This window comes from Lutra lutra, chromosome 3, assembly GCF_902655055.1.
Source record: "Lutra lutra chromosome 3, mLutLut1.2, whole genome shotgun sequence".
Lineage (NCBI taxonomy): Eukaryota > Metazoa > Chordata > Mammalia > Carnivora > Mustelidae > Lutra > Lutra lutra.
The window spans coordinates 50182137-50194449 of NC_062280.1; the positions used below are offsets into that span (position 1 = coordinate 50182137).

Below are 12313 nucleotides of genomic sequence, written 5' to 3' on the forward strand. Positions count from 1 at the left end.
TAGAGTTCTCTTTATTTCTTACTAGCCAATCCCTCATTATTCCAATCCCCTATAATAGTTAACACTTCTTTATATTAAACTCTCTCTATTCAAATTGCCGTGGGCCTTCTCCCTCTTGATTGGACCCAGACTGAGACAAACTCCTAGCAACAAAATAGAAATGAAGCATCTTTTTGAGTATTTGATATAAACAGCAGCTTGCCGTGACAAAAAAAAAAAAAGTTTACTCAAACAACAATGAAATATCATATCTTAAAAGATGGAAATATTTGGGATTTAGATGGCTAAGAAAAATGAGAGCATATAGAGAAATTTGTCTTATGCTTTTCTTTTGATTTAACAGTCCACATCATCATGATCACATTTAGTTACCTTTTTTTAAAATATTTTTTATTTATTTATTTGACAAAGAGAGAGAGATCACAAGTAGGCAGAGAGGCAGGCAGAGAGGGGGTGGAAGCAGGCTCCCTGCTGAGCAGAGTGCCTGATGCGGGGCTCGATCCCAGGACCCTGAGACCATGACTTGAGCTGAAGGCAGAGGCTTAACCCACTGAGCCACCCAGGCGCCCCCACATTTATTTACTTTGAGATGAGCAAGATGTATACATTTTATTATCCTAGGATAATGTGCCCCAGGCACTTGAAACTATCCCAAAGTTAAATTCAGGGGAGTCATAGACAACCAAATAACTTAAAAGCTCTTGTTTTCCCTTCTCCAGTAATGAATTTTCAAATCCTTCTGTCATCTTTAAGGAAACACCTACGTTTTTATTCCTCAAATGCTATTACTTTAGCCATGTAATTATAAAATAAAGGGGGGGGGAATAAAGAAAAAAGACACTATACTTTGTAATTCTTCACAATTCTAAGAGAACCAGCATTTTATGTAGGTACTTAGGCTAAATAAGCAACAATAAAAATGTCCCACATGGTCCAGCAGCCTTGTACCAATCAGATTTAGTCAAGTAATGATTACCTGCTTCAGAAGTACTTTCAATCAAAGTAGCTCCTCCAGTGAGTTTTGCCAGCATTCTAATTCTATTTGGAGTAAACAAACTATTTGGAGTAAATGCTATGAAATGGCCAAAGGCATAACAATCATCCAAACATCATCTGTGTTAGATTTAAGGCTATTTCTCTTTCTGAGAATTTGGGGGTACAGAGAAAGTGAGATTTCTCCAAACTTAAAGAGATTTTTTTTTCAAAGTTTTAAGCCTTAAATATTATTTTTGTAGTCAGATAGGCCGACTTTAACCCCAGCCCCATTCCTTGCCCACTGGATAACTCCAGACAAAAGTTTTAACCTCTCCAAATCCTAGGTTCTTCCCCTACAACATGAGGATAGCAATGTCTACACTGAAGGATGGTTGCAAGGATTAAATGAGATAATGTGTGTAAAGCTAGTCAGACACTGCTCACTACTCTGTGAGGAAAAGCAACTGCCATTGTCATTACTACTGCTGAGATCTCATGGTCTAACTTTCTAACCTTATTAATTCCGTGACCTCTTTTTTAAACAAGTTTGTGTCAGAAGATGATCCTATAATGTCAATGTGTGTCTCATAAAAATTAATCTGAACCTGAGGGAACCTTGAACTGAGTTGTTCACATGCCAGTTTAATATTTCTTTTATCTTTACTTCCCTTTCCTTTCAAAGTGAGTGTCTCCTTTCTCAGTTCAAAGTGAAGAGCAAGTGAATATTCCTCAAAAAGTGCTTTTACAACCTTTTCATTGTTTGGCTGAGAACATTCTTGAGCATTTTTTATACAAATTGTGGTAATTTCACCATCCACTCTTTCCTCACAGAAAACATGACAGGTTTTCAATGTGTTTTTGTAAAATCTGCTCTTTTTGAGGTAGAGGAAAATATCTGTGTCAAGAACAAGCGTTTCTCCTCTCCTGGTGGCCTCGGGTACTGAGGACCTGAGCGACTCTGAGGAGCTTCTTCTCTGGAGATGCCTTCTGGGGTTCTGCCTATTCGGCCTTTTCCCCTCACTGATAAAATTCCCATTTTTTTCTAAAAGAAAACTTGCTTTTAATAGCAAAGATTCTTTGAGCTTCTGGATAGCCAGAAATGATCCTTGGACGGAGATTCTTCCATTAGGCTCCAAAGGACTGAAGCGTAAAGTTGGGATTTTCCTTTTTAGATCCATTACCAGACTTTCTAGAGGGACTTGACTCCGAAAAACAGAAAGATCGAGGATAGCTTCCACAGAGCTGAAGACCTAAAATTAAACAGAAATTAAAACAGCGCTGTCAGTTCAAGCAGATGACATAAACACATTCTTTTTCTGCCACTCTCTCTGTCTCCACAGCAGTTACCCCAAACCAAGCCCCGACTGCCCAGCATAGACTAGTTTCTTGTGCCAGAGCAGCCCATCAAAGAGATCCCACAACCCATCAAGTTCACAATGTTCAATTTGGGATTCATAGTCCCTCACTGCATTTCCAAAAACAGAGATAGTCAAATATTTTTTAGAGACAGAATGTTATTTCAAACAAAGCCTTAAGCAAAACCCATACACTGTTATAAGTACAGCTAGCACTCTGTTCTAGTTCTCTGTGGAGGGGTCCCCTTAGAAAGCCCTTCTAGCGACGTTCATCAGAAGCTACCCAGAACCCTGAGTTTCTTAGTGAATAGTTTTAAACCGATGAATTTTAACTCTTTCCTCTTATATCTACCTCTCCTGCCTCTTTAAAAATCTTTTTAATGTTCATCTTAATTGGGTTTTTGTCCCCAAGTAAGTCTTTAGGTAGATGACTGACATCCTCCATATGAGCATAAAAGCGCTTGCTTGAAAGCATCAAAAGGAATACCCAGAAACATAAAATAGGCCAGGCAATAAGCACAACATTTCAAGACACACATTTGGGGGAGCCTGGGTGGCTCAGTGGGTTAGGCCGCTGCCTTCGGCTCGGGTCATGATCTCAGGGTCCTGGGATCGAGTCCCGCATCGGGCTCTCTGCTCAGCTGGGAGCCTGCTTCCCTCTCTCACTCTCTCTCTCTCTCTCTCTCTCTGCCTGCCTCTCTGTCTACTTGTGATCTCTCTCTGTCAAATAAATAAATAAATAAAAATCTTAAAAAAAAAAAAAAGGGGCGCCTGGGTGGCTCAGTGGGTTAAAGCCTCTGCCTTCGGCTCAGGTCATGATCCCAGGGTCCTGGGATCGAGCCCCACATCAGGCTCTCTGCTCTGCAAGAAGCCTGCTTCCTCCTCTCTCTCTCTGCCTGCCTCTCTGCCTACTTGTGATCTCTGTCTGTCAAATAAATAAATAAAATCTTAAAAAAAAAAAAAAAAAAAGACACACATTTGGCATTTAACAATGACTCAGGTTAGCAAGGGTGCATTTTCTTTGGTAGGAATCACGAGATGAGAGTGCTTTGTGTCTCCTGTGTGAGGAACACAGAGAAGAAACATGATCCAGGGGGCACCTCGGTGGCTCAGTTGGTAAAGTGGCTGCCTTCAGCTCAGGTTATGATCCCAGAGTCCTGGGATGAAGCCCTGCGTCGAACCCCATGAATCCCATGTCAGGCTCTCTGCTCAGTGGGGAGTTTGCTTGTCTCTCTGCACCTTCCCCTGCTCATGCTCTCTCTCTCACTGACTCTCTCTCTTTCAGATAATCAATTAATTAATTAATTAATTAAAATCAGGAAGGAAGGAAGGGAAGGAGGAGGAGGGGAAGAAGGGAGGAACGAGGGAAGGGAGGGAGGGGATCCAGGACTGCCAGTATCATACCTTACCTTTTCACTGAAATGAGGGTCTGTGAACTGAGTAGATCCAGACTTTTCTACCTGACAGTGTTCCTGTTTTCTGTTGACATTCTCTACACATAAGCAGAAACATTGCCATCAGAAGTGTTTGTGGGATGACACACTAAAATAATTACTTAAATTATTAATAATAAAAATCTTCAACTCTATTATTTCACATACCTTATTTTTTTCTACATTTTTCCTTTAAATTCAACATTTAAATAGTTTTCCCTTTTACTTTAAAATTCATTTTTTGTGTACCTATGATCCTAATCTTATTTTTTAAAACACATAAGTGTGTATACATATGTATACATATATACGAATAGAACACAAAAACCTAAGAGGAAATTCTCCCTTTGTTAATTATGACCACCTTCTTGAATCCGGATACCACACTATCCTGGTTTTCTTCAAAATTCACTGTGCCCTTTGCTAATTCTTTTTCTCTTCCCATTTTCTATATGTTAGCATGCCTTAGGTCTTAGGACTTGTATCTCTTAGCAAACATACACCCAGTCAAGGGTTGATCTTGACAATCCCACAGCTTTAGATACTATCTCTAGATGTATCTTGCAAATTCTATCTTTGGCCTTGACTTTCCTTTGCTTTTGGAAATCTCTACTTCATTATGCAAATAAACGTCTCCATGACCAGAGTTCGACTCTTGATAACCATCCCCCTCCCAAAAGTACTCTTCCTCCAGTGTTCCACATTTAAGAACATGACATCTAACCTGTCAGCAAATCGTGAATGGCCACTCGGTCTCAATCACCAGCCCTGTTAACACCCTAGTCAAAACCAGCAATGACTACTAGCTCCTGTTCTCCACACCACTGCCAGAGGGATCACCCAAGAAAAGGTAGTCACACTTTGTCAGTCATCTGCTCAAAACCCTCCCTCTCCCCTAGAATAAAATCCAGACACCTTGCCTTGACTTATAGGCTGCTTCATATATACTGGCCCCCGCCACCCATCTGACCCATCTCCTTTTACTCTCTCCTTACTGGCTCTGCTCCGGCCACTCGGGCCACCTTGCTATCTTCAAAATGCCCAGCATGCTACCCTCTCAAAGGTTTTCCCAGCCCTTCCCTTGCCTTAGTATGTTCTTGACCCTTATCTGCACATTCCCTTACCTCATGCATGTGTCTGCTCAAATGTCACCTAAAGGGAATATTTCCCTATCCATTCTATCTAATAAAATAGCCCTCTCCATCCCATTCCATCCCTTTATTCTGTTTTATATTTTTCATAGTATTCAAATTATATGTAAATATACACAAATTAATATATAAATTTAATATATAAACACAAATAAATATAAATATGCAAATTAATAAAACACCCAATGCAATATATACTCATTTATTGCTTTTTTATTATCTATCCAGCATGGATATATGCTTCAGGAAAGAAAACATTTTGCCTATTTCACTCACTGGTGTATCCAGAAGGCCTAGAATGGGGCCTGGCAAATAATAAGCACTCACAAATATTTGTGAATGAATGAATGAGCCTTCTCTTTCTCTCTCTCTGAGTTATCAATTCAATATTTGAAAAATTAGCTTCCAAAAACACTATAATCCCGTAAGAGCCATAAGAAGGAGCCCCTCCTACCATCGCTACCTGAACATTGCCAATGGGAAGGAAGGAATGAATGAATGGTGACAGATAAAAGTACCCTGATAATCCACAGTCTCTTAGGTCTCTCTCTAGATCCTATCTTCCCTCAAGCAAAGCAAGGTCTTTTCTTCTGCCCCCAATACCATGTGGTATTTTACCTCCAAGATCCTGGCATGGAGGCTCATCTTTCTCTGGCAATTTATTTTGCTAGTCACTGAACTGTTGAGAAGGCTGCCCCCTCTCCATGAGCCTGAAGGGATGAATATGTTCTGCAGACCCAACATCCTCACCTATGTCAGGGGTGGAGATGAGGAACAGAATGGATCCATCTGATCTCAGATCCAAGCCATATTTCTCCAGTCCATTACCAGTGATAAAGCCAACACTATGTTAAAATATCCTTTTGTTGGTTTGAACAGAGAGAAGTAAATGGTATGATGATACTGCTGAAGTCACTTGAAAATTCCCAAAGCGGTCATCTAATTTGTGAGATTATAGATTATTTTTGTGGGGATTTCTTTTCTGTATTTTATAAGTTTTCTACAACAAAATGCATCACTTTTTTTCCCAAGATCGAGAGATTCCAAATATAGGAAAGAAGTCTTCAAGAATTTGGCAGTTATGGGCTCCTGGGTGGCTCAGTGGGTTAAGCCGCTGCCTTCAGCTCAGGTCATGATCTCGGGGTCCTGGGATCGAGTCCCGCATCAGGCTCTCTGCTCAGCAGGGAGCCTGCTTCCCTCTCTCTCTCTCTCTGCCTGCCTCTCTGTCTACTTGTGATCTCTCTCTGTCAAATAAACAAATAAAATCTTTAAAAAAAAAAAAAAGAATTTGGCAGTTACTACCAACTTTATCATGAACCATTTTACATATATTCTTGTTAATGCAATATTGTACCACTTTTATATTCAGAATAGAATAATATTTTCAAAAAGCTACTTTAAACTTTACCAATCCCATGAATCATTTTAATGAAATTCAGTTTTTAATTTCATTTCAGAAGTATTTCTAAGTTTATAAAATTTGATTTGGAAGTACCTTTTTTTCCTTTGAACCTCACATTTGCAACTCCCCTGGCTTTTGTTGGATTTATCACATTTCCAACAACCCCACTTTCATTCTTAATATCTTGGAAGTGAGTCTTCATTACTGTGGTCCTCAATTGATCATTAAAAAGGTCAACCAAATGACCAGCAACTGCAGCTGTTCTTTCAGAAGTTTTGGATTCCTTGCCTTCCAAAACGGATGCCTGTAAGACAAAGAGTAGGATAGTTTTTTAAATATAAAGATTCAACTTAATACAGGCATTTCACACACCAGCGAGGGAGAGGCTATTTTATTCAATAAAGGTGTTAGTACAGTTGATCAGATACTTGAAAAAAAAGAATTAAGGATAGATCTTTGCTTCACATCATATGCCACATGAATTTGAGAATTAAATGTAAAAAGTGAACTCTTCATTTGTTTTATAAATGGGAAGTATTTGTTAATATTTGTCTGATTTTAGAAAGGCCCAAAAGTAATAGCAGTCCCAAAGGAAGAAATCAGAGATAGAAAATTTTAAAAATTAAGTTTAAAAGCAAATCAAGCTAACCACCAAATATGGTAGTTTGGAGATGGCTGTATGTTTTGTTGATTGTGTAGTCCCACAGTACATAAGCCAATAATAAACACATCTCTACTTTTTTTGCCAGAATTAGAAAAAAGATACCATTAAAAAAAAAAAAAAAAACCAGCAATCATACTGGGGATGCAGTAGAGTAAATCCTGCCCTCCTGTACATATTTGAGCTGGAATTCAACTACTGAGAGCATATGCTATTGCAGACCCCGCCATCATACTCAGCACAGAGTACCAGCTCCCAGTAGGTACCTCCCTGAGCTCACTCTCTTTGAACTTCTTATTTTACCCAGATAAGGGGCTTCTATTTCAGCCCATTTAGGAGAGTAGACCCATAAGCTGCTCCCAGTGCTTACATAGGTAGTCCAACCCGATTATACCAAAGCTCAGACTTAATCTATCCTAAATTACCCCCAGGGAGGACAGGATATCTCATGGGCCTGAGTAAGGGTTAACAGATCACAAAGATGTTTTGGGCTCTCAGCTCAGAGGACTCTGTACTCAGAACAGGACTTCACCGAGGACAAGCACGCTACTTTTGACGTCCCAGTTCAAGGAAACAGTCTAGGTACATAATATCCTGTCCATCCGAATGGCACCTTGAAATGAAAGCAAAAGAATAAAAAAGGCTGAGGTCAAATTTTAATTAATGGCCAAATTTAATTAAAAATGCAAAAGAAGAGTTCACAACAACAGCAAAAGGACAGAGGGACAGGGGATGAAAATGGCTCATGTTGAGACATATAAAACAAAGGGAGTGCCTCCTGAAAATGAAACTTATAATGATCTATTAAATATTTGTTACAGAAAATACTTTTAATAGAGGAAAACAGAGTTTCTTAAAATATTCACAACTAGATCGCATAGGAAACAGTAAAAATATATGTTTTCCTCCATCCTAGTCCCAATTGGTATAATGTAATAATCCCAAAATAGTTCTTCCTAGCAGAGGAAAAGAAATGACAAGAGATTTTTTAGATTTTTTAGGAATTCTACTTCACTGATTTGTCTCTATACAACACTGACTGGTCCACACCAATCTCAATGGTTACATGACTTGTCAATGAGCTTCCTCTTTGCCTTTCATCAATGTCAAAGAAAAACTTTCCATCAATTTAAATTCAGAAAATCTTACTCCACCTCTGCCCTCAACGATACTAATTCCATATTTCTTTAAGTGTCTGCATTTAATTTATCTTTGAAATCAAAGGAACTCTCCCTGACGACTACCAATCTCTTCTATCCAGCATTAAGAAAGGGGGTTCTTGGAAATAACCCCTCCAAGAACTACCACAGAGATATAGGATTTTGAAACAAGAGAAGCATTTTGGCCAAGAGTTATTAGGTGATGACATTTTCCCAGTATCAGTGATATACTTAAGACACTTTGACCATAGTGTCAGAAAGCTAAAAGCTATAAAGAAAAACTGAGTTTTTAAGTAAGGCACTGGAGAGAAATAATTAGATTCATGCCCTGCATTCGTATATATTTCCTTTTTAAAAAATTAGTTGTTTATTTTCATTGACGTTGCCGTTACTGCTGCCAGTAAACAAAATCGTACTGAAACCTCACAACGGCTTTGGCATCTCCGGGACTAGATCTAGCCGTTAAAGGCCCTGCCACTGTTTTCAAGCGCTTGATGGAAAGAACACGGAAGGCTCAATCTTGAACTTGCTAACGGTTCTTGCTAGCCAGCACAGATGGTGAAAACACAGAGCCCTTGTCCTTGGGGACAGAGCTAAGGCCACAGAGAATTCCCACTAAGGCAGACAAGACATCGGGATGCCTTCCCAACTTGAATCCTTGGCTCGAATCCTTCTTGCCGGCCCTTTTCAAAAGGAAACAGCGGCCTCCATTTCTGGGTAATTCTCTCCGCTCGGGTTCCCCCATGAAGTGGGAAACCACAGTTAGGCCCAGCCAGCCTGTGAAGCGACTTCTCGACGAGACAGCTGTGCCCCCTGAGCAGGAGACTCCGGGTGCGGGCGGCGGCAAGGCGTTCCCTGGACTTGAGCCTCTCTCTCACCCCGTGCTGTGAATTTACAGCGCGCGCAGCACCGCCGCAGGAGCAGGTGCAGAGAGGTCGGGGCCGCGTCTACCCGCGGGTGTGCCTCCGGGCCAGGGGACTCTCCGCTCGCACCCGGTTTCCGCGCGCGCCGCCCGGGACAGCCCCGCACCCGCGCCGGCCCCGCTCCGCGCCCGTCTGGGGGGAACGACCCTGCCCCGCAAAATGCAAAACAAAAGCAACTTGCCATGGCGGGGGAGAGACGCGCCTTCGGCCGCCGGCAGGGCCCACCCAACTGTAGCACAGCGCGGGCCGCAGGGAGGGCCCCGCAGGCAGGTTTTGCTTTCAGTTTCGGCTGCGGCTAGCTCGGAGACAACGTGAGAAAAGACGGCCCCTCCACGGCCTCCCCCTGCTCTGCGCCTCGCGGCCTCCGAGCGAGCGGAAGCCCCGACCTGGGCCGCCTGCTGCCTGGGTAGTTTCACAGCGTTTGAAACTCGCGCCGGAGGGGCGCCAGCAGGAATCCCGGCAGTAATTCGGAGACCCTCCGGGTGCTGTGTCTGTCCCGTTTTCAGTGGAAATCCGGACCTCCTTTTTGCCCCCTCGGCTTCCCTATCGCGGGACTTCCCACCACCCCACACCTGTTCCTCCTCTTCCTCACCTACCAGCCCAGGGCCAGTCGCGCTGTGGCCAGGGACACAGGGCACGGGCTGAAAAGCGTAGGGCCCCTGTCAACAGACAGCTCCCCGGCTTGTCCACGCCAGTCTGACTCCAGTCTGGCACCTAGGGGGACACGAGTAATCTACCTACAGGGCTTCGCAGTCAAAGAGCACGAAGAGGAAAGGCAAATGGCTGGCAAACGTGAAGAAGCTTGGCTCCACTCCTAAGAACTACAGACTGAAATCATAACGAGATCCCTTTTCTCCACGATGAGGGTGATCGAAATTAAAAAGTATAGTGATACCCAGTGTTAGCCAGAGTGTGAGGAAGCGTCCGTGTTGCTGCAAGCGTAGATAGGTGCAACCATTTCTAAGGATTTGGGCCCCTTTCAAAATTTAAAGTGTGAAATTAGTGTGAAAATGCATAGACTGAGCAGTTCCACTCTCAGAACTGAAGTTACAGCGCCCAAGTCGAAGATACTGTACACAAATTCCAACTGTGCGTTGCTTTAATATGTGTCATTTTGGTTAAGTTTTTCACTCAGTCCGTGAATAGAGCTAATTATTATATGGCTGATGGCACATCTATATGGCCTAAGACTATGAAAATTTTAAACAGTTTGAGGTTATCTATATGTAATTCCCCAACTCAGACTTTATCTTCAGATTCCTGTACCTAAGGGCCCAGTTGTATGTGTAATAAGCATGTGAAATTTAACGAGACCAAGCAAAACTCTCCTTCCACCCTTTCTTCCCTCTCAGTAAATAATAACACTACCCACCCAGGAACCCAAGCTCATGACTCACTTGTCTTCTGTGACTCCTCTTTTCCTTAGCTCTGTTTAGGACATTCCATAAACACACACTCTCTCTAACCCCACCTTCACCAGCCAGATCAAGTCCGCATCCAGCCTCGTTCCCCTTCAATTCATTCTGGATACCACACACTGAACAATTCTTTTTTAAGGTAAGTCAGGTTTGTTCCCTATTTAAACACTTTGATGTCTTCCCATTGCATTTGAATACTGCACATTGGTTTTATTTTTTTTATTTATTATTATTTTCTTTTTACTTTAAATTCCCATGGCACCTTAAATAAAATTTACATTTCTCACCAGGAAAGAAAAATGGTCTTGATCTGCTTTCTATGGCTAGACCCCCTAAACTGTCCTCACTTCCTCTGTTCTGACCACACAAGAAGCCATCTAACTGGAGACTTTTCTTGCCCTTGGTTATTGTTTGTTTTGTTTTGTCTTTTTAATTTATTTGACAGAAAGAGAGCACAAGCAGAGGGAGTGGCAGAGGGAAAGGGAGAAGCAGGATCCCCGCTGAGCAGGGCGCCTGATGTGGGGGCTTGGCTTGATCCCAGGACCCTGGGATCATGACCTGAGCCGAAGACAGACACGTAACTGACTGAGCCACCCAGGCGCTCCTTGCCCTTGGTTCTTTGTCCAGGCTGGATAGCTCCTCCCTGATCTTCACTTTCCTGACCCCTTGCTGTGACTAAAGTCTTAGCTCAAATGACCCCTCTTCAAAGAGACTGCTTCTAATTACCGGGTCTGAATTTTTTCCTCCCTCCCCAGTTAATTGTTATACTATCAACCTGTCATTCTGTCTTAATAGCATCACCCCTTTCTAAAATATCTTCATATATTTATTGTTTTCCTCACTTGTCTCCCCCCACATGGTAGACATTAGTACTGCTCACCAGTGTTGCTTGATCTTCTCAATTCAGGCACCTGGAGGCATTGCCCTTCCTCAGCCTTTGATTTCGTCAAGGCCGTATCATTCATTCAGCCAGTGAAAGTGAGGAGAACTGACATGTCTCCTATTTGGGTGAAGGTGTTTCATTGGCAGCACGAGTCTCCAATGCTCTCTTCTTGTCCTTGGTGCTCAAAGAAGAATGCATTGAAGGGAACCTGCACCACTGAGCCAATATGCAGAACACATTTGCACTAGAGAACTGCCTGGACCCATAACAAAATATATATGAATGAAAAATAAAGTTCTGATGTTTTAAGCTACTGAATTTTTTTCAGCAATATCACCTAGCATATTCTAAGATAGTCCACTAGAATTAAAGAACACCATGAAAATACTTGCAAATTACACATCTAATAAAAGATCTGTATCTACAATATACAAAGAACTATTACAACACAAAAATAAAAAAACAATCCAACTTAAAAATGGACAAAAAATTGAATAATAGACTTTTTTTTCAAAGATACATGAATGGATAATATGCACATGAAAATATACTCAGCATATTAGTCATTAAAGAAATGCAAATTAAAACCACAATGACATACCACTCCACACTGACTAAAATGGCTGTAATCAAAAAGACAGATAATAGCATGTTGTCAAGAATGTGGAGAAAGGAGAACTCTCATACATCGCTGGTGGGAAAGTAAAATGTTACAGCCACCTTTTAAAACAGTTTAGCAGTTCTCAAAAATTTAAGCATAAATTTACCATGTGACCAGGAAATTTTACTCATTGAGAACTACCCAAGAGAAATGAAAACATCATATCCAAACTAAGACTGCCAGTGTTCATAACAGCATTATATATAATAGCCAAGAAGTAGAAATAACCCAAATGACCATTAATTGCTTGAAGGATAAACAAAATGCACCATATATATATATTTACAATGT

At 41.5% G+C, this 12313-nt stretch overlaps 1 protein-coding gene across 5 annotated transcripts; it reads right to left on the reverse strand.

Annotated features, from left to right (window-relative positions):
* Window positions 1-488: 488 nt before the first annotated feature.
* Window positions 489-11543, reverse strand: RBM43 (RNA binding motif protein 43). Of its 5 annotated transcripts, none has more exons than XM_047721704.1 (4): window positions 11359-11543; window positions 6410-6620; window positions 3740-3822; window positions 489-2225 (listed from the first exon to the last, which is right to left on the reverse strand). In XM_047721704.1, exons 2-4 carry the CDS (start codon window positions 6516-6518, stop codon window positions 1476-1478), a joined length of 942 nt encoding a protein of 313 aa, XP_047577660.1. In that variant the 5' UTR covers window positions 6519-6620; window positions 11359-11543; the 3' UTR covers window positions 489-1475. The 5 variants fall into 5 exon arrangements, with proteins under 5 accessions (XP_047577660.1, XP_047577659.1, XP_047577657.1 ...); XM_047721703.1 differs by lacking the exon at window positions 11359-11543 and adding an exon at window positions 9653-9781; XM_047721701.1 differs by lacking the exon at window positions 11359-11543 and adding an exon at window positions 9242-9636.
* Window positions 11544-12313: the final 770 nt, after the last annotated feature.

What these genes read in the sequence shown, in the direction of transcription:
- RBM43 (XM_047721699.1), bottom strand. Translation starts at nt 8,158, where the DNA reads ATGGAATTAGTATCGTTGAGGGCAGAG. An exon ending in TAGTATCGTTGAGGGCAGAG is followed by an intron (nt 6,621 to 8,131) that starts GTGGAGTAAGAT and finishes TTTGTCTTACAG; the next exon opens with GCATCCGTTTTGGAAGGCAA. An exon ending in ACCCTCATTTCAGTGAAAAG is followed by an intron (nt 2,226 to 3,739) that starts GTAAGGTATGAT and finishes GTTTAATTTTAG; the next exon opens with GTCTTCAGCTCTGTGGAAGC.